This window comes from Ctenocephalides felis, unplaced genomic scaffold, assembly GCF_003426905.1.
Source record: "Ctenocephalides felis isolate EL2017-DRISC unplaced genomic scaffold, ASM342690v1 CF-g0.4_SCAFFOLD_00845, whole genome shotgun sequence".
In the NCBI taxonomy this organism is placed as follows: Eukaryota; Metazoa; Arthropoda; class Insecta; order Siphonaptera; family Pulicidae; genus Ctenocephalides; species Ctenocephalides felis.
The window spans coordinates 14874273-14896772 of NW_020536999.1; the positions used below are offsets into that span (position 1 = coordinate 14874273).

General features: G+C 31.1%; 2 protein-coding genes and 1 pseudogene across 2 annotated transcripts; 2 read left to right on the plus strand and 1 right to left on the minus strand.

The window, feature by feature from the left end:
• Positions 1-941: 941 nt before the first annotated feature.
• On the plus strand, positions 942-13510 carry LOC113378714 (shootin-1-like). Its single transcript, XM_026619281.1, is given in 10 exon segments — positions 942-963; positions 1292-1478; positions 7695-7720; positions 7723-7833; positions 7894-8030; positions 8470-8606; positions 9716-9860; positions 10209-10277; positions 11657-12056; positions 13195-13510. Coding segments are annotated over 10 exon segments (1419 nt in total). The 3' UTR covers positions 13380-13510.
• A 951-nt stretch (positions 13511-14461) lies between these two features.
• On the plus strand, positions 14462-16761 carry LOC113363990 (protein BCCIP homolog). The gene is made up of 4 exons (XM_026606458.1): positions 14462-14616; positions 14984-15110; positions 15300-15427; positions 15989-16761. The coding sequence occupies exons 1-4, from the start codon at positions 14512-14514 to the stop codon at positions 16514-16516; spliced, it is 888 nt and encodes a 295-aa protein (XP_026462243.1). The 5' UTR covers positions 14462-14511; the 3' UTR covers positions 16517-16761.
• Positions 16762-17614: 853 nt separating this feature from the next.
• LOC113363994 lies at positions 17615-18708 on the minus strand (annotated as a pseudogene).
• Positions 18709-22500: the final 3792 nt, after the last annotated feature.

Here is a 22500-nt window from a genome sequence, read left to right on the forward strand (position 1 = left end):
CTCCTGAAGATATACTTAAAAACACCGTTGCTGTCGGATACACTGCGCCGAACGTGTGCGTAACGGGACTGCGCCCGACGGAGGGTTAATGAAGATTTACAGACTTTTTCCATATATTTTTTTTAAATAAAAAGGTATATTGAGAAATAATACAAATAAGCGACATAAAAAACAAACATTATGTTCTTGTGATAAATTTATATTTACTAATGATAAATTTATTATGCAAATGTCTAAAGCCAACAATCAACATTCAGTCAATTCAGTCAGTCAATGTCAAATTTCTATTTTTAATAGAACAAATTCGAAAAGATTGGACAAATTAAAATGTAAAATGATGTTTTAGCCAGTTTTAGCATTGATCATGAAAATAATATACAACTTTATTATTTATAATCTGATATATATTTTTTTCAATTTTTTTTTGTAATTTTTTAGCAATTACTTTAGAACGGCTAGATGATGACACGTACTTTGAGCCGAAACGTACAAACTAAATATGTTTTATTATTTATTGTCATTTCATTTGAACCTATTAGCAGCATTTGAAAATGTATCAACGTCAAATAAAAAAAATCTCAAGAGACAATCCAGTAAACATATGAGTCACATCTTTATCTCGTTGCAAATTGCATCTTTTTCCATATATGTAATAAAACGCACATTTTTAAGACTTAACATTTATACCAAAAATAAACAAAAACTACTTTGTTCGTTTGACATTGGATTAAAATCACCAAGTCCCTTCTCCATGTTAATAACAAAATTGACTTGTATTTCGAAGGCCATCACATGACTTATTATCTGTCTTATATATCCTGCTCACTTAACGCAAAATGTTGATATTTAATGATTCATAAACATTTTGATTTATATGTCTTTGTTTTATAAACTAGAAGCAATTTTTTTTTTGAAGAGACGACCGTGTCTTAATAAGAAAAATGCCTTTTGTTGTTCCAGCACGTAAGCAATAGTTCAACGAGCGTAACTGAACTTCCTGACGAAATAAAAAGCATCTGCCTTTTTCTCAGATGTAGAAAAATAGCTTTTGAATTGTCTCGTAATAAATAATTAAACTCGTTCACTAAAGGTTACACACCTTTCCTCTTAGCTAAAAAGGTCCTTTTTCATGGACGTGAGAGAGAGTCCTCTATTGTCACACTAGGACTAGGCATCACTCGTAAACTTTTATAAATTTTCTTGTGGATTTTTTATCTATTTACATACCATTTAGATATACCATTTTAAATATGGTTAAAATAAGTATAATGATTATATTTTTTTATTCCAGTTGCCAGATCCTTAGCAGACCTGGAGAGGAAACATCAGCAATTATCAGACGAATTCACATTAACTAAACACGAGCTGAGGGATAAGGATGCCCAATTGAACTCTTTAAGGACTGTTTCTGAAAAAGTTTACAAGGAATACGAAACACTCAAGAATCAATATGATGTTGAGACCGGAGCAATGCATAAGTAAGGATAATGTAGAATCTATATTTATATCTATCTCTATTTGTCTATAATATCTAAAATTTCTGAGTACGAATAATCAACGATTCCACACAATTTCTCAAACTTTGAAAATAGGAAAATATTATTGGTAGTATTATATATAAGTCATAAGGGGGCGTCTATTAATCATGTGAGGTTTTTAGGGGTAGGGGGAATTAGACAAAAAATCACGTGCGAGAGGAAGGGGTCTAGTATATCACGTGTATTTATTTTCTATCTGAATTAAAAAAAAAATCCAAAAAATTACGATTTTTTTGTAAATTCGAAAAATTTGTTCGAACAATTTTACGCAACTAAGAATACACGTAATGATTGGGGGGTGAGGGGGGTAATTTTGAATATCACTGGTCCAAAAATCTCTAAAAAATCGATCACGTGATTAATGACGCTTCCTAAGTATTCGGCCTAATAAAAATCTATTCTATACATTCACAAATATTTTGGACAAATAAATAAATCCTAATGTCAACTCGAGTACTAGAGATTGACCAACAAATGTTCCTAAATTTTTTTCAAATTTTGACAAAATGCTAGCAAAATCATTTTTAAGACAAATGAGACGACTTTTTTAAAATAATTTTATGCCATTAGCATTCTTATACTAAAAAATTCATGCTTTGTATATTTTTTTATCCAGATTTTTGTCTGAATGTTGATTATTTTTAACCGCCAAATGGCATTTTTTTCTAACCTTAGGGAAAATTAATGAAACTTAAAGGCAAATCTTCCTGAATTTTTTTCAAATTTTGACAAAATGCTAGCAAAAATATTTTTAAGACAAATCGGAAGACATTTTTGGAATAATTCTGTGGCATTAGCATTCATACTAAAAAATTCATGCTTGGCATATTTTTGATTCAAATTTTGTCTGAATGTTGATCATTTTTGACCGCCAAATGGTATTTTTCCTAACCTTTTTTCTTAAATCTCAGAAACCGTGGACCTGTTTTTCAAAAATTTCATCAATTTTTTATTCCATCAATTCAAGTAAAATGTTTTTTGAATTATTCAAATCGGACGCTCCTCTTTCTCAAAAAGTAAAATACCATTTTTTGCACTATTTGCTCCGTTTTTTCGAAACGTCTGGACCTGTCTTGACCAAAAACTAAGTTACTAATTTACAACTACTAATCAGCACGTATCCCCATCAATAAAAGTCGAATGTTTTTTGAATAATTCAAATCCAATGATCCGTGCTCTCGAAATCGTCGACAAAAAATTGTATCCGCACATACATACATATATACATCATTTTTCTCTAAGATTTGCGAAAATTTTCAGAAACCTTTGATACGTAAATATACGACGAAAATTTTCATTTCGGATTTTTTGCAATTACTATAATTTACTCTACGGGTAGTTAATAAATAATTCATATTTGGCAAAGATCAAAATAATAGAAATATCTTATGAAATAAAATAAAAATATTCAAATAAACATACTTTATTTGAAAACTTACAAATACATTTAAATTATTAAAGTTATTCCTCATCTCGTTCCATTACCTTAATTTTAACCACAGTGTTAACCATCTCCAATTGGTCATGCCTTTTTATATATAGAATTCATTAATAAATTTCAATTATTCTTTCAAAATTCCATCATCACCAACGGTTGTAGCAATATCACGAAGTGCTGGAACATTTTTCACGACATTTAGGAACTCCTTAATATTGCAACAAGTGGTTTGTCCAATTTCTGCATTTTTGTAGTTATCATTAAGTTTTAGATTCTCAGCCCAAGCTAGATCTTCGCAAACATTTCTACACATATTGGTTGTGGAACCTTCTAAATCGTTTCTGATGATAAAGGCAACAGCTTTTTGGGATTCCCTTTCGTAGACAACTGCCCAGTAATATTCAGGAATTGGGAAGGATCTCTGAGTTCTTCTTGTTTTTAGATATAAATCTGTTAGTTTTCCTTTACTGTTTGTTAGTTGTGCAGGTGTTTGGGAAACTCCAGAGTATACTTCCAAAGTTCGTTGATGTTTTCTCAATTTCCTAATATCCTGTACCAAGTTTTCGAAGTTACCATATAGAACATTGTCCCAAAGGGTTATAAGATTATGTGCTCGTCTACTGACATCCTTGAATTGTGCGTGCAAATGCTCCTTGGGGATAAGGGATACAGTATACAAAACATTTTCACGTCTTACATGACCTTCTCCTAAAAGTTTAGTGACTACTTTATTGATCTCGTCTGATCGATATACTGATAAAATATCGACTGCTGACATATATGGCGCAGGATCCAAATCCTCATTTTCGAGGAATTGTGGTGGTAAAGCCACTTTATAATGAGAATAAACAGGTATATTGCGATCTATATCATAACAAGTTTCCGCCACTGTGGACAAATCTTGAGAGCCTGGTTTGTGAAATTGATATTTAGCCAAACTGCCGCTACATTTCGTGGACAAAACAGGCTTTAGTTCCAAAACACGAAGTTGGCAAGATATTTCCGAAGGCTGAACAGAATCATTAAAATTAATACTTTCAAATTTTTTTAAAAAAATCAATTATCTATTACCTCTACACTTTGTCCATTTTCATCCACCAGCTGACCATTTCTACAATGGGCAATCACACTGTGAATGGTTTCGTCTGTGATTTCATGTTGTTTGCATGTGAAAATCACGCTATTTCCTGAAGGAACTTTGTAAGCACCTTCGTGATTTTCCAAAAGTAATTCCGTTTCGTCGGCATTGTAAAGTAAAGGTCGGAAAGCGGCTCCTTTTGTGGGAAAACTATGCTACATTTTTCTGAAAGAGAAGAAACAATTTGAAATAAGATAAAGGTCGGAAGGCAGTGGAAAAACGAAGTTGAAAATCAAAATTTGGGTTTGCGAAAATTTTGCTTGCTAATTTAATATAGAACATAAAGAAACAGATCAGAAACAGCAGTTGTGAAAAATTGTGCGAATTTTCCTAAACAGCGTTATTAACACTCCAAGGACAGATTTTGTACTAATATTAAAAATACCAAAGTAAATAATGATTAAAGAAAGTTATCCAAGAACTTTGTTGTTTTTCAGCAAATATGATAAAATTAATAAAGACAGTTATCCAAGAGCCTTAGAGTTATCTATCAAATGGTCAAAAATAATAAAATTAATAAAGAAAATTATCCAAGGGCATTTGCGTCATCCGAAAAATAGCAAAGAAAAAAAAGTTTATTTATCGAATTCAGGGGCTAATTTTCGGATAAAATATAAATGTTATGGTAATGCTATGTTGCGGGTCTATTTTCGTATGAATTGGTAGTAACACACCATCAAAAATCTATGTATTTGCTGTTCGATCAGATGTTTTACACATAAAACATAACCTGCAAAACGCACAACGTTAAATAACTATTTTATCATAATGTTTTTTTTAAGTAAAATTTTTTTAAGCGCAACTAGGGTGTAAATCTGTGAGCATGCAACGAAAATAATGCTCTCGGTGAATTTCTATACGGTTCGATTGTGATTATTCGTCGTATATGTGAATAGAGATCTGTCGTTGTATGCGTGCCGGCATCAACGTTGTATGCGTTCCGATATCAACAAATAAATTGGCATAGATAAATAAACATTTAAAGTTACATCGTACTATGAATCTTGATTTAATGAAAAATGCCTGAATCAGAAAAACATTTTACCCTGTTCCTCGTAAATAGTTATAATGAAAATAATAAAACATATGAAACATTTGTGCCGTGTACTAAACGTAAGTTTATTGAAATAATTTCTATATTATTCGTAGTTTCTATAAATCTTTGAAGTTATTAAAATGGAAAATATTTTTTAGACAAGACAGATATTGCAGCTGTTCAAAGAATGAGATTATATCGCCAGCAAAAAAATAAAAAAATACAAGCAGTCAATGAATGTATGTTAATTTTAATTACATAAAGTTCTTCAAACACAATTATTACATGATGAGTGAAATTGTGAAAACAATATTTGTTTAGGCGTTGTTTAACATAATTCACTGTGTGAACGAATATTATAGAATTTATTAATCAGAAATTACTTTATTTCTCTATTGAAGGTTCAAGTCGTAAATGCTAATTACAATGACAAACCGATCATGTCGAATTTGAAGTATGACTTTAATTGCATTATTGTTCTCAAATATTATAAATATGTTTAATGCTATGCTCCTGAATGTATATTTCTCGAAAATAGATTTTGTTATAAATATAAAAATACTGTAGAATATTAAGATTTGTTAAATTGTTCTTGAGTTTGACGGTAAATCTTTATTGAACTTTACTGAAATGATTTTTATTCATTAACCACGGTTAAATTTAATTGATTGCCGACTTATTGCGAAGCATTATAGTAGTACATTAAATATTCCCATTAAAAACATATCATTTATTATTATTACATACCCTCTGCAAAAGTTGTTCCAACCAAAAGAGCAGAGCAAACTAATATACACACTGAATTCATTTTGTAGACTGTTATGATTTCTGGTCGAGAGCAATAATTTATAATACTGTCTTTGAGATAAGAAGATGAAATTATTGGAAATTATAATTCATAATAACAAAATAGGCGTAGTTTATATCCCAGAAGTGATATTCTTCGAGGAAATGGAGGAATTTTGGGTAAATTCGGTCTTAAGTTAGACTTTTGTCTATGGTTTCCATCCCAGATAAATTTACTATCTGTGGAAAATAAATATAAAACGTAACAGTGGTTAAAATTACTCATATTTGAGTAAAAAAAATTTTTTTTGAAATTTTGTACTCCAAATAAACATCTATTTTATATCTCAAAAGTAGTTATCATTCTCAATTTTTTTCTATATCTATCAAAATTTACCCAAAAATGTTTCAATGTTTCCATATTTTCATATGACAAATTAGATTTATAAATATGAGACATTTAATTTAGGAGGATGTGGAATAAAATAGTGGTGTATAAAGCAAATTTCTGGAAATTACCAAGGTGGAATTGCTAGATGAATATTATGGCAATATCTTCTTTGAGATATTTTTTTAAGAACTAAGTTTTTGGATACGTAAATTGCCCACGAAAAATTTACCTATTCAAAAATTTTGTTGAGTTGCCATAATATTCATCTAACAATTCCATCTTGAAAAATTCCAGGAATTTCTTTCATACACCACTAGTTTTTTCCACATCCTCCCAAATTGAATGTCTCATATTTATGAATCTAATTTGCGCACATATTACCCACATACAATATTGAGTGTGGGTAATTGCAAAATTAAACTGAGTCACCATAATTCTCAAGAAACCAACAAGTGATTCAAATGGCCATCTTAAAATAGAAAATCTAAATTTATTTGGATGAATACCATTGCGATATATCTCAAAATAATAATAAATAAAATAATAGAAATAATAATCAAAGGACTAATTGACTTTAATTAATAATTAAAGGACTTGATTTGAATTTGGCCTATTTGTCTAATAAAAAAAATTAAAATAAAAACATATTTTACTGATTGAACGTTTCGTCACTTGATGTGTGTCATCATTCAGCCAATCAAACCAGGACAAAAACAAAAACTTAAAACATTAGCAGCAATTGTTTAAATTTTTTTGAACTTTAATAAGCAAAACAACATGTACCTAATAAAATTGAAGCCTTAAATTAAAAAAGAGAGCAGGGGTAAAAAGATCCATTCATCACGTGGCTGAATGATGACACACATCAAGTATCGAAACGTATAGTCAATAAAATTATTTTTTTAACCTTTTTTACAATTTTTAAAATAAATTTCTAAATCATGAACCATCCTTTAAAGTGCAGAGAACTTGAGGTCAAAAGTTATCTGTCGACCAAACATTTCATGTTTAATAAATGTATATCTACATTTTTTTTCAGAAGCTCATTTGTTTACATTTCATGTAATTATTGTTTGTTTACATTTCTAGTAATTATGTTTAAGTGTGAAAATGGTAACCAGATTTTTTTTAGTGTTTATCTTAGAATTAGATAAGGAAGAATACCGCAGAAATATGAAATAAAAATTATAAATTTAATTATTTGTACGTGGCGGAAGTTACGAGAGCTTCAGCTTTGCTTTTTAGTTGAATTTCCGCGCTATGTACAACCTAATATCAAGCAGTAGTAATGTTCATTTTCAAAGATAGATAAAGTTCTACAAGATTATATTTTTCTGAGCTGTCTAATGTAAATTTAAACTTTTCAGAGCTATGCAACATGCAGGAGAATGGTATAACAGAATCGTCAGTTGAAAAGACAAAGTGCAGTCCTAGTCCAGAAATATCTCCAAATCAAACCAAATGGATCCCTAGATATAGACATAGATGGTTCTACAGATACAACAGGTAAAATACGGAACTTAATATTATCAATAACATTTTATTTAACTCCACAATTTCCTTTAGATGGTCATGACGATTTGGAAGCTTTGAGGAAAACAGTGACTGATATGAGTTTAGAAATAGCAACTTTACAAACTGAACTAAATAATGCAAAACTTCAGGAGTTTGAAGCAACTGAACAGTGTGTTAATTTAACACAGGTAATAAAAGACAATTGAAATTATTTATATGTGCACAAATCATCATGGTTGTCTTAATTGAATTTTGACCAACACTCTTTAAAAGGTCTTTACAAAGTCGACCAATTTCGAAAATTTTGAATTCACAGTTTAACAAAAAGTCTTAATTCTTGAAAACATGGGTTAATATTTTGGGCTGTGTTTCTAGAAATATTTACAATTACGGATCCAAAGCTTAAAAATGAACAAAATTAATTAGAATTAACCATAATAACCGAAAAGTGGTCACATTTTCACTATTGCTCTTATTTGCACCTAAAAGCCTATAATTTTCAAACCATGTTAGATAATTGTTTCTCTAATTACAATTAATATCACCCCGTTTCGGCTTGACGTTGAATTCTGGGACATCCTATATATATTTATATTAATTGTTTATCTAAATACATTATCTTTTCAGGAATTAGAACAAGAAAAGAAATTAAGAGCTCAATGTAACATCGAATTGGAAAGTTTAAGGCAATCCAGAGATCATTTTGCAAAAGTTTCAAAATTAGTCGCAGATGAAGTAAGCGTTTTGCGTAAAAATGCCGAAAAGTAAGTTTATGAATCATTTTCAACATACTAAAAATCACAATATTTATTTCAACATTTCACTAAAGTTATGCATACTAACACTCCAAGTCAGTAGAGTAGGGCGGGGCTAGTTGAGCAAATTTTCACTTAAACGGATGTAGCATCTCAATGAAAAGTCTCAAAAAATTGTTATACGGCTTAATGGATTTGTTGTTTATCGCTTAACAAAAGTGTTAATACTATTTTTTGGTAATAAATAAAATTTAAAAGCTACAGCTGTTTGAATGCAAAAAGCACTAAGAAAGTATAATAAAATCATAGGTTCAATGTCGTTTAGTGATGAAATAAAATAAGTTTTTAATAACCAGTTCAATATTTATAGTCTTTATTGACATAAAAAACAATACTTATAGTAATTTGCTTTGAATAATTAACGAAAAGTAGAATCAACTGAACAATATCGTATCTTAGGAATTATTTTACCATTATATTCATTATTTTTGTTTAAAATCATTATTTCTTTATATTATTACTCATAGACTTAGCTTAAATCTTAAAAATAATAATCAATTTCTGGAAGTTAATAATAGTTGTCTTAGTGACAGAACAAGTTTAGCAACTATGCTCAACTAACCCCAACTCGGAATTTCGAAATAAAAGTGAGTTTATAAAAAAACCGTGAGAATTATAGCCAGAATCTCTGTGCATATTAAAAGTACTATAATTATATTGAAGAATAACATTTACCTGATTAAAAATAAATAACATTTGACTAAACCAGACGAAAACTCGTGATGAATTACGTTTTTACTTTTTGGTCTCAAAATAAACAAAACGCCCGTGAGCCTCACTCATTTGTCCAGCGGCCACTAGCGATCGCGGGATATTTATTTCTCCCAAATCTCTATATTTCCGCCATATGATGCCTAAACGGACGGTGAATAGTTTTCGAGATATTTCGATTGCTCAACTTGCCCCTATGCTCAACTAGCCCCGCTCTACCCTATTGTCGACATGAAGAAAATTCCAAAAAAATTGGAGACATAAAAGAATAAGTTTCAAATATTTCCTTGAAATTCCTGAACTTGTTATTTACATAAATTATATTTATTTTCTAATTTTATATTCAGAGAACGTGAGCAAGCTGAAACTATGATAGACGAAGCCAAAAAAGCAATCAGGGAAAGAGATGTTTTAGCAAGACAAAGTGCTTTGCTCATACAAGATTATAAACATGATGGAGAAGAAGGCAGGATACTTAAATTATTGCAGGAGGTACAAACATAATTATATTTGAAAAATTATTTTTATGATTATCGAGCAACTGTGTACTCGTAGTCCAAATAATCTGGTATTCGAGATAGACAGATAACTCAAATAATTAACATAGTTAGAGATTTTAGTTCACGATTCCTTGAAACCAATTACTATCTATTTTTACAAAATATACAGATTCAGACATTCATTTTTGAATGGCGATGAAAACTATTAAAAAGTAGGCCATAATTATGCTCACAGAGTACATCAGAAATAGTGTCATTTTCCTTAATTTGATTTAATCATGATTGATATGATTATATCTTATAATTGATATTATTTTATGACTATTATATTTTTACCCAGGTTGGTGAGCTCAAAACAATGCTCGAAATGGAACGAAATGACCATCAAAGTCAAGTAGCAGATTTGCTGGTGAGCATCTCTTTACTAAAATTTATTTAACTAATATTTAAATAAAAATTTGTACAAAGGTGTAGGTATTGTACAAAAGCATTATAAATGCAATGTATTACTAAGCATGGCCTATATATAATTATTGATCTATATTGCATGATTATTATTATTTGTATATTTAGTAATTTCAGGCTATTTGCTTTTAGCTATAATTTGTATGCACTCACAAAATGATATGAATGGGGGATTTGGTTTCTGTAATTCAAATCTGTTGTATAAATATTACTATATCTTATATAATTATTATTTGTATATACCAATATTGAAATCGAATCGTATTATTATACCATTATGTTTGAATAAATAATGCAACGGAATGTAAAATTTTGGATTCACATAACGAGAAAAACATATGGATAATGCAACGATAAAAATGCTCAAAAACAGAACAACGAATTAATTTCACATATATGTTTCAATCGTCAGATAAGTGCTCATGATCAAATTATTTTTTAAGTATTGCTACATGCATCGCATAATATTTAATGTATAATGCAATCTTTTGAGGATATGATTTATTTGTAAAAATGCAGCAATTAATATAAATTCATTAAAAATACTATAGCATTTTATGCTCTGATGTCTAGAAATGTACCTCATATTTTATTTTTTTCAAAATATCCTTTTCGTTATCAGATTTAAAATCAAACGTATCTAATCCACTTTTCCTTTTCCTTTTTTTTTTTTTGAGGCAATTTCTGTTGGCGAAAATATGATTGCATTATATGCACTGTTTTCTAATCATTAATGTCGTATTTAATTTTTACAAAATATCTTGTTTTTAGATTTGCTATAAAATCTCCTTCCTTTCACATTTTTAATTCGTTAAACCTTATTTTTAAGATACATCAAATATATTATTGCATTACCCATATACATTAAATGAAAATGTTTGGAAAAATGAACTCACTTTTTAATTACAATATTTAATTGTCGTGCTTAGTGAAAGAAGCACAGTAAGTTGTAAAACATTTTCACTAACAAGAAAGAAGAATAAATAGTGTTGCCATGACAACGCTATTTTAGGAGCTCTATTACACCAGAATTGCCCCATTAATAGAAGTTCAAATGTCGATACATACATTATTTTAAGCTGATAAAGCGTGCATGAATGCGAAGAAAAAATCATTAATGATTCAATGGTTTCCCAGTAAATTTTTCAGAAATATAAGAAAATAATTTATTATGATACGATTTTTTAAACTTTGCGTAAAATATTGCCTCCAAATACATATAAAATTTTCTCTCCGAACCAAATCCCCATCGCATCATTTTGTGGGAAGCTTCCAATAACATCTTGGCGCATCTCATACGATATGTAACCGCCCGAATTTCAGGAAAAATTGGAGGACAAAAGTATAGACCCCCAAATCGAAGTGTTAGAAGCCAAACTAAAAATAACCGAACACGAACTAAACGTCGCCATAGAACGTGCCGAACGTGCTGAAAGCGAATTACAAAACACTCTTTCCGAAAACAACGGAAGTATGCAGACGGATAATGATGTTTTCGGAAATGGCGAAGAGGGAGTTGTTATGAGGAGGAAAATGACAAACGGAAATCAAATAGTTATGCCTCCTCCGCCTCCGCCGCCGCCGGTGCCGAATTTGAATCTTGGCGCCAATAAAACGGAAATCAAAATCAAGACGCAGGCAAGCGCTGTTGCGGAAATGGCTGCCATGCTGGATATCAAACCAGTAAACGATACTCCGGCAAAAACAAAAAATGATAATGGAGGTATATACGAAAATAATATATACAAACATTTTTTCTTGGGGTTATTCAATTTAAGAAAAAAAAAACATGCTTTCGAATAAAATTAATCTGGCAGGGTACCAGATTCAGTCTAAATCGGTTCAGAATATTTTCTATTTGTAAAGAAACGACTCGACCGACGAATGATCAAATTTTACTCACATACTTTAATTCCTTGTAAATTTTGTTATGATAAAAATATTTTATGCAAAATAAGACCTACAACGATTAAATAAAAAAGGTAAATATAAGCATGCAAAACTTATTTTATACCACGTACATAAAGCATGTTTATATTGCTGTGCTATCATTATTGCTAGCGGCTTTGTAAAATTGATTTAGCAAATAAAATGATATTAGGCCCTTTTGAAATTATTATATTATATAAAGTTTATTACAATGCATGCAATTTATATATTAAGCAGCTGTCCCAAAAAATATATGTTCAATTTTTTCTATCAAAGGAGTCTTGTAATATCAAAGAAGGTACAACAATAATAGCTATATCCAGTATAGGTACTTAAAAATTTAATAATCTTTTACTTGAGAATAGTTAAAAAGTGCATTTCCGATAAAATACCTATATATTATAAATATTTTATTAAAATTTTAATAATTTGAAATGCGAAATTAATGATAGCACGTAGCCACAAATTAAAAAATTGTAGCAAAGAAAAGTTTTTGGGCTGAACTATAAATTTGATGGTGTCCAATAAGCACAAACACTATTAAAAAAAAATTGATACAGTGAAGGTACAAAAATGCTTTCTATTTGTTACAACTTATATGAAAAATTACAATTAGCATTACACTCAATTATCAAAGTAATTATTACTGGAAAAATTTTTCCAAAAATAAACTAAACTTTTTCGGTTTTGCGCAAGGGCTATAAGGTAATAATAATTTGTATCACTGTAAATAATTAAAATATATTAACTAAATATTTAATAATTTCATATATTTATTATTTATTTAATCGGTGATGGAATACTAATAAATATTTGATATCGAACTAATCAACAAACCCTAAAAATTCTTACATTTTTAAGTTGCTCTTCGAAAATAAAATTGTACACATTTTTGTCTAAATCTTAGGTAATCATTGTATTTTTTTATCCAGGAATTATAGATGCCATCGTGGATCAAATAAAAGGCGGTAGATTTAGACTGAAATCAACCGATGTGCAAAATAAGACAAAAACCAAAAAAGAAGAACCTGCTGCCGTTAAAGAAATGTTAAACATTTTGGGAACATTGAGGAGGACCAGGGGGAAGAGGTCAAGTATGAATACAGGAATGCGCTAATTAATGAACAAATATTTTTAGAATATATTATATCCCTAATTCTACGGAACAGAATAAATCTGTAATTATCTGCTTAATTATAAATTATGTATAGCCATTTGTTGGTGATAAAACAATGCAACTAATTTTCTAATTACACACAATAAATTAACTCGAGTGTTTTGCATATTAAAAATCTATTATGCATATGAAATCTTACTGCACTCAAAAGTAATGAATAAGTTTTCAATATTAGTTGCATAATATGAACAAAATGGTGCTAATGTTAAAAAATTGGATATGAGTTTTCAAAAAATATACTTATATATGAATAATAATCATAAAATAGAAATATTCAATAATTCCCTGAAACTATGAATTACGAGCATTTTCTTCTAAAAATTTTAGTAAATAGTGCAAAATGAACGTTTTTGAGGCCTTGAAGTTTCAAGTTTGTATATAAATAACAATTTAGTTTAAGATTGATTTAGATTAGATTTTGATAAGATATTTTATAACGCCAGTCACATAATAATACATATTATTTAATTATATGTATTGTTTAAGTATAAATATTTTTCAAAAATATATTCATCAATTGCATATTATCACATGTAAATTACGATTTTTGATAGTTTAAAAAGTCTATTAAGTATTAGAATATTATATGATTAGGTTTATAAGAAAGTTTATGAAATAATTGTTAAATATAATGTTTTATGTAAATGCAATGATTGAATAAAATCATGAATTATGTAATAAGATATATATTATGTAAAATAAACTTAATGAGATACATTTATAGTGTTTTATATAGAAAAACAATCACATTGTTACAACTACATTTTAGTTATATGTAGATATTAAAATGTCTGATATATAAAAATGCAAGTGATATGTAAAAACACATTTTAGTTGTTACTACTAAATTATGTTTAAGAGCAAATCAAAATTCAAATTTCAATTTCATATTTATGTAGTGTATTTCACTGATGTTGGCACCATTGTCATAAGAAGTGACAGTTTTCTAAATAGCTCGCTGACTTTGTCTACTCTGGCAATACTACATTAGTATTTAATTTTAATATAAACAATCGTAGGCACGTGTGCAATCTTTGTGATATTTAATTAAATATTAATAAACTAATTAACAATGTCGCATAAAAAACCAGCGCTAATGAATGATCCTAATAATATGAGTGATGAATCCGATAGCTCAGATGAAGGCTCTGATCAAGAGGTTTATTCTGGGCATGAGGTATCTTGACTGATAACCTATATTTTAAAATATTCATATGTTATCTATGTTTCATTATATGTTACTGCCTTTAATTGCTTAAAATCAATATGAGTTATAGATAAATTCAAATTAGTAATTTTGGACTTTGAAATGTTATTTCATTTTATTTAATGAACCGGCGTTTTGGATGTCATGTGCCAATCAATGTTGCATAGGGTTGTGAAATTCAACATTTTTGGATTAACAGCATAATCTCAATAATATAACTGTGACAAAATGAAAAGTTTAAATTATTTTCATTTGAATAGAATTAGAATGCAGCTTTTTAATCTTAAGACTTTTGTTATGAATTATCACTTTATTAGTTCATCTTTTAATCATGCAGGAAATTCAAGTAGACTTTGAGGGCCGAAATCCTACCGATAGTGATTTTCATGGAATAAAGCAGCTTCTGAATCAATTATTTTTGAAAGCTCATATTAATCTATCTGAATTATCAGATCTGTTAATTGGTAAGTTATAGCTTGTAATATCTTGTAAATTACATGAAATATGTAAATATTATTATAAGATAAGATTGTGAGATGAAAATGTTTCAATATGGCCCAGGAATGTTATTATCATAACATTGTGGTCTTAGCAAGTTTGTTTATTTAGTTTTATTATTTGAAATATTTGATTTGTTTGTTTTCTTATTCCAGGTCAAAATTACATTGGTAGTGTTGTTAAACAAAGTGACGCAGACCCTGATGAAGATGAAGATGATGAAATGACTGATATAAATGATGTTTTTGGTATAACGAGTGTAATTAATATTACCCAGAAAAAGGTAAGTGACTGCATAATTATGATTCAATCATTTTAGTTACTGTAATTCAGATTGCTTATATATGTTTATTTGCTTATTATCATATGCTTTGGATTGATGACAAAATTTCATTGCATGTTTTATTCATAAATTAATTATATTAACTATTTCATCATTCTCTAAATATTATTACAGGAAAGTCATTTCCTAGTATTATTATATGTAAAAGTACCATGAATTCACTTATTACTTCTCTCTTCAATTATTCTTACATTAACTTTATATACATACCTAAATACCTATTTTATTACCAAATGGCACACCAAATTCAATTTTTTATATCTAATTCATAAATTGAGTGCAAAGATAAACTTTTTTTATTTGTATCATTTAAAAGAACATGTGCGACAATGAAGTGAAATGTGTTTCTGCATGAACCTTATATAATTGCAATATTTAACAAAAGTAATTATATTTATTTATTCATAATCAGTGTATCAAAAATCAAGAAATTAAAATTATCATGAATCATTAGTCATTCTCATGTAAGTATTGGATCTTTCAATCATGAATATTTTACAGAATTTAGAATGTGTTCAACAATTACGCAAACTTCTTGTTGAGCTTGCAGAACAAAATGCAACGGATACAACTAACAAACTAATTCAAGACATCCTTAACGATGAAGAAAATTGCACCGGACTTCTGATAAACGAGCGTTTCATAAACATTCCTGCACAGATTTCAGTGCCACTCTTAGAGAATCTGCAAAGCGAAATCAACAGGGCAGTGTCAAAGAAAATGCCATATAAATTTGTATATTACATTTTGATATGTAAATTATACAAAAATGAGCAAACTAAAAAGAAAAAGTCAAAGAAATCTGAACCTGATGTGATTTGGTCAAATCCTGAGGAGGAATACATTCTTCCTGAAGCCTTAGCTAGTTTTGAGTTTTCAGTAAAATCAGAAGCCGATTCTGGTTTAGGAGGCGATTGGAAAGAAGGAGACAGTGAAATGACACCATACAGAAAAATTATGATTTTGCGAGCTGATAGCTTACCGAGGATAATTGAAACTATTAAAACACAAATGAGTGGCACAGCCTAAGCATTTCCAATCATATAATAGATTACATTTATATAATATGTAATCCTTTTGAGATACATAGTTTACTCATAGGCGATTGTTATTTATCAAAGAGTGTAAAGAAGCAGGTGACACGTTTTGTACACATTTCTGCAGATATTCATTTGCAACTATTGAACTCTTTGTTGATCACATTTTCAATTTTTAGGAAAGTTCACTTTCCTAATTTATGATGAAAATATTGATGATAGAAATGAGGATATGAAAAAAACAATCTCAAAAGGATTAAACATAAATCAGATAATTTGAGGAAAGTAGCATTCATATTTATATTTTGTTCAACTTATATTGAAATCACATCCCTAATATAGCATACTGTAATCTAATAGAATCTTTTCATATAAATATATCTCAAAGTACGATTTCATTACTTTCAGTAATCAGTTGTCAACCTTTTTCTTTTTCTTAATCTCTCTTATTATCTGATTTTTGTTATTTATATGTGCATTAACCAATTCTTATATATCTGCCAAAAATATAGCATTATGTGTGATATATTAAGCATGTGTATTAGCCATTTTGATATCTACGTATAACTAAAATGTAGTTGTAATAATGTGATTGTTTTTCTATATAAAACACTATAAATGTGTCTCATTAAATTTATTTTACATAATATATATCTTATTACAGAATTCATGATTTTATTCAATCATTGCAATTATATAAAACATTTTTTTAACAATTATTTCATAAACTTTCTTATAAAACTAATCATATAATATATTCTAATAGTTAATAGACTAAAACTGTAAGTTAAAAACAAACATGGAATAAACCTGAAACAGCAAATCCAATCCACGATCGAAATAATAAACACTTATTGCACTCAAATGTTTGATTCGAATTTGAATTTTGCTGGCACAATTTTGTTTAATAATAATTTATGCGAAAATATACCTGTTTTACATTATTTTTAAGATTTCCACCATTAGTTCATTGAAAAACGACTGCCACATAGTGAAAGATATCAAGATTATATTAACAAGAATTTCATTGTATCCATTTGCATCCTTTTTTAGACCATGAATAAAACTCATATTTAAAGCAAATAATTTAATGCACTGAGCTATTTTATTTGGCAATTTTAGATTTAATCCAATCGACATAGTGAGAAACTCTTGTGAATACATCAGGCTTGCCGACAGCGCAAGGAATGCCCCAGGAAACGATTCCGTGAAGTTGTCCATTGATGACTAAAGGGGCACCGGAATCACCCTTTTGGAAAAATATTCAATTAATAACTATTTTTTTAAATAATATATAATTAATAATTTTAATAAGAATATAACCGAAAAATATGAGAAAACTTTTACTGTATATTTTTTGTAAGACTTACCTTACATGCACCCTTGCCCATATCTGCAAAAGTGCATATTTGGCTATCGTGGATTGGAATCTTATCCTCATTAAACATTCTTCTGCAAACACTTTGGGGGATGGTAAATGTATTTAATTCCTAAAATATAAATTATTAGAAAGTGAAACATTACAAGACAGAATGGTAACTCTGAAAATTCATATTATCTACCTGTAAATCATTAGGTGGCGGTGAATCTTTTCCCAATCGTTCCCATCAAACTTGTCAGTAATAGTTTTTTCTATTCTATATCGTTCACCTACTTCATCCAGTTTATTCACGCCGGCAACGACTTCAAAACGTTGTCTGAAAATTGAAATGCAATCAGACTTGAAATGAAAATTTATGGGCAAAATAGTCATGATTTATAAAAATACGAAATTACATATTTTAGGATATTTGTTTCCTCTAACTACTACACATATTTTTTTCTATTTTTCTATTTATGGTACAAGATATATTACAAATTCACTCCATGCAATGAGCAGCAGTCAAAACCCAATAATCGTCAATAATTGCTCCTCCACAGAAATGTTTGTTTTCAGCATTTCGAAGTGAAACTTGATAGGGCACCGATTTTTCTTTAGCATTTTCACCACCCACGATTCTCCAGCCGATTGAAGACGCTGGGGAAAAAATATGTAAATTTGGTTCAATGCATAGGATACAATTTTATGTACTATTTTGTAGTTGATAAATAAAGTTAAAGGAATATAAAAATTAATTCTTTACCTGATGCGAATTCAATGACTGCTAAAACGATCAGTACCTTCATGACTTCACTGCAGTTTCTACACTTAAACTGATAGCGCATTTAATTCAATTTTATATTTAATTTAACGATAATAATTGAGATAAGTTCCACTTATATTATCTAACAAATAGGTAAATCCCATATAACTCTCATTTGAAATGAAATTTTATCATAAAATATTTTTTTGGTTCCTGGTCAAAAGTTCAAAGGTGAATCAAATGGAAATTTCTTCGATAATGTAAGATTTAAATTATAAAAGAATTGTTTAGATTATTTTAAAAGGAAATAGAAAAATGAGTATTATCGAAAAAAAAAGTTGTATTAAATGTTATTCATAGGCAGCAATTTTTTATCAGAATACTAGCTGACCCGGCAAAAGTTGTTTTGCTAAATAAGGTATATTCTAGACAATTTCTAGAGAATCAAAAATATTAATACTTTAAGTGTATAAGGATGTGTTGTTTGAATGCTATATACAATGAAGTATTATAAAAACAATAAACCCCATTGGTTCCGGATAATCCGAAGTCCGGATAATCCAAAGTCCGGATAACACGAAGTCCGGATAATCCGAAGTCCGGATAATCCGAAGTCCGGATAATCCGAAGTCCGGATAATCCGAAGTCCGGATAATCCGAAGTCGGGATAAACCGAAGTCGGGATAAACCGAAGTCCGGATAATCCGAAGTCCGGATAATCGGAATTCCGGATAATCGGAATTCCGGATAATCGGAATTCCGGATAATCGGAATTCCGGATAATCGGAATTCCGGATAATCGAAATTCCGGATAATCCGAATTCCGGATAATCCGAATTTCGGATAATCGGAATTCCGGATAATCGGAATTCCGGATAATCGGAATTCCGGATAATCGGAATTCCGGATAATCGGAATTCCGGATAATCGGAATTCCGGATAATCGGAATTCCGGATAATCCGAATTCCGGATAATCCGAATTCCGGATAATCCGAATTCCGGATAATCCGAATTCCGGATAATCCGAATTCCGGATAATCCGAATTCCGGATAATCGGAATTCCGGATAATCCGAATTCCGGATAATCGGAATTCCGGATAATCGGAATTCCGGATAATCGGAATTCCGGATAATCGGAATTCCGGATAATCGGAATTCCGGATAATCGGAATTCCGGATAATCCGAATTCCGGATAATCGGAATTCCGGATAATCGGAATTCCGGATAATCCGAATTCCGGATAATCCGAATTCCGGATAATCGGAATTCCGGATAATCGGAATTCCGGATAATCGGAATTCCGGATAATCGGAATTCCGGATAATCCGAATTCCGGATAATCCGAATTCCGGATAATCGGAATTCCGGATAATCGGAATTCCGGATAATCCGAATTCCGGATAATCCGAATTCCGGATAATCCGAATTCCGGATAATCGGAATTCCGGATAATCGGAATTCCGGATAATCCGAATTCCGGATAATCCGAATTCCGGATAATCGGAATTCCGGATAATCGGAATTCCGGATAATCGGAATTCCGGATAATCGGAATTCCGGATAATCGGAATTCCGGATAATCCGAATTCCGGATAATCCGAATTCCGGATAATCGGAATTCCGGATAATCCGAATTCCGGATAATCGGAATTCCGGATAATCGGAATTCCGGATGATCCGAATTCCGGATAATCCGAATTCCGGATAATCGGAATTTCGGATAATCGGAATTCCGGATAATCGGAATTCCGGATAATCGGAATTCCGGATAATCGGAATTCCGGATAATCGGAATTCCGGATAATCCGAATTCCGGATAATCCGAATTCCGGATAATCGGAATTCCGGATAATCGGAATTCCGGATAATCGGAATTCCGGATAATCGGAATTCCGGATAATCGGAATTCCGGATAATCGGAATTCCGGATAATCGGAATTCCGGATAATCCGAATTCCGGATAATCCGAATTCCGGATAATTGGAATTCCGGATAATCGGAATTCCGGATAATCGGAATTCCGGATAATCGGAATTCCGGATAATCGGAATTCCGGATAATCGGAATTCCGGATAATCGAAATTCCGGATAATCCGAATTCCGGATAATCCGAATTTCGGATAATCGGAATTCCGGATAATCGGAATTCCGGATAATCGGAATTCCGGATAATCGGAATTCCGGATAATCGGAATTCCGGATAATCGGAATTCCGGATAATCGGAATTCCGGATAATCCGAATTCCGGATAATCCGAATTCCGGATAATCCGAATTCCGGATAATCCGAATTCCGGATAATCCGAATTCCGGATAATCCGAATTCCGGATAATCCGAATTCCGGATAATCGGAATTCCGGATAATCCGAATTCCGGATAATCGGAATTCCGGATAATCGGAATTCCGGATAATCGAATTCCGGATAATCCGAATTCCGGATAATCGGAATTCCGGATAATCGGAATTCCGGATAATCGAATTCCGGATAATCGGAATTCCGGATAATCGGAATTCCGGATAATCCGAATTCCGGATAATCCGAATTCCGGATAATCCGAATTCCGGATAATCCGAATTCCGGATAATCGGAATTCCGGATAATCGGAATTCCGGATAATCCGGATTCCGGATAATCGGAATTCCGGATAATCGAAATTCCGGATAATCCGAATTCCGGATAATCCGAATTCCGGATAATCCGAATTCCGGATAATCCGAATTCCGGATAATCCGAATTCCGGATAATCCGAATTCCGGATAATCCGAAGTCCGGATAATCGGAATTCCGGATAATCGGAATTCCGGATAATCGGAATTCCGGATAATCGGAATTCCGGATAATCCGAATTCCGGATAATCCGAATTCCGGATAATTGGAATTCCGGATAATCGGAATTCCGGATAATCGGAATTCCGGATAATCGGAATTCCGGATAATCGGAATTCCGGATAATCGGAATTCCGGATAATCGGAATTCCGGATAATCGAAATTCCGGATAATCCGAATTCCGGATAATCCGAATTCCGGATAATCGGAATTCCGGATAATCGGAATTCCGGATAATCGGAATTCCGGATAATCGGAATTCCGGATAATCGGAATTCCGGATAATCGGAATTCCGGATAATCGGAATTCCGGATAATCCGAATTCCGGATAATCCGAATTCCGGATAATCCGAATTCCGGATAATCCGAATTCCGGATAATCCGAATTCCGGATAATCCGAATTCCGGATAATCCGAATTCCGGATAATCGGAATTCCGGATAATCCGAATTCCGGATAATCGGAATTCCGGATAATCGGAATTCCGGATAATCGGAATTCCGGATAATCGGAATTCCGGATAATCGGAATTCCGGATAATCGGAATTCCGGATAATCCGAATTCCGGATAATCGGAATTCCGGATAATCGGAATTCCGGATAATCCGAATTCCGGATAATCCGAATTCCGGATAATCGGAATTCCGGATAATCGGAATTCCGGATAATCGGAATTCCGGATAATCGGAATTCCGGATAATCCGAATTCCGGATAATCGGAATTCCGGATAATCGGAATTCCGGATAATCGGAATTCCGGATAATCGGAATTCCGGATAATCGGAATTCCGGATAATCGGAATTCCGGATAATCCGAATTCCGGATAATCCGAATTCCGGATAATCCGAATTCCGGATAATCCGAATTCCGGATAATCCGAATTCCGGATAATCCGAATTCCGGATAATCCGAATTCCGGATAATCGGAATTCCGGATAATCGGAATTCCGGATAATCGGAATTCCGGATAATCGGAATTCCGGATAATCCGAATTCCGGATAATCCGAATTCCGGATAA

Excerpts from the sequence above, each read along its gene's own strand:
- LOC113363990 (XM_026606458.1), top strand. The coding sequence starts at position 14,512 with ATGTCGCATAAAAAACCAGCGCTAATGAATGATCCTAATAATATGAGT. Across the intron at positions 15,111-15,299 it reads ATTATCAGATCTGTTAATTG|GTCAAAATTACATTGGTAGT; the intron begins GTAAGTTATAGC and ends TTCTTATTCCAG. Across the intron at positions 15,428-15,988 it reads TTAATATTACCCAGAAAAAG|AATTTAGAATGTGTTCAACA; the intron begins GTAAGTGACTGC and ends AATATTTTACAG.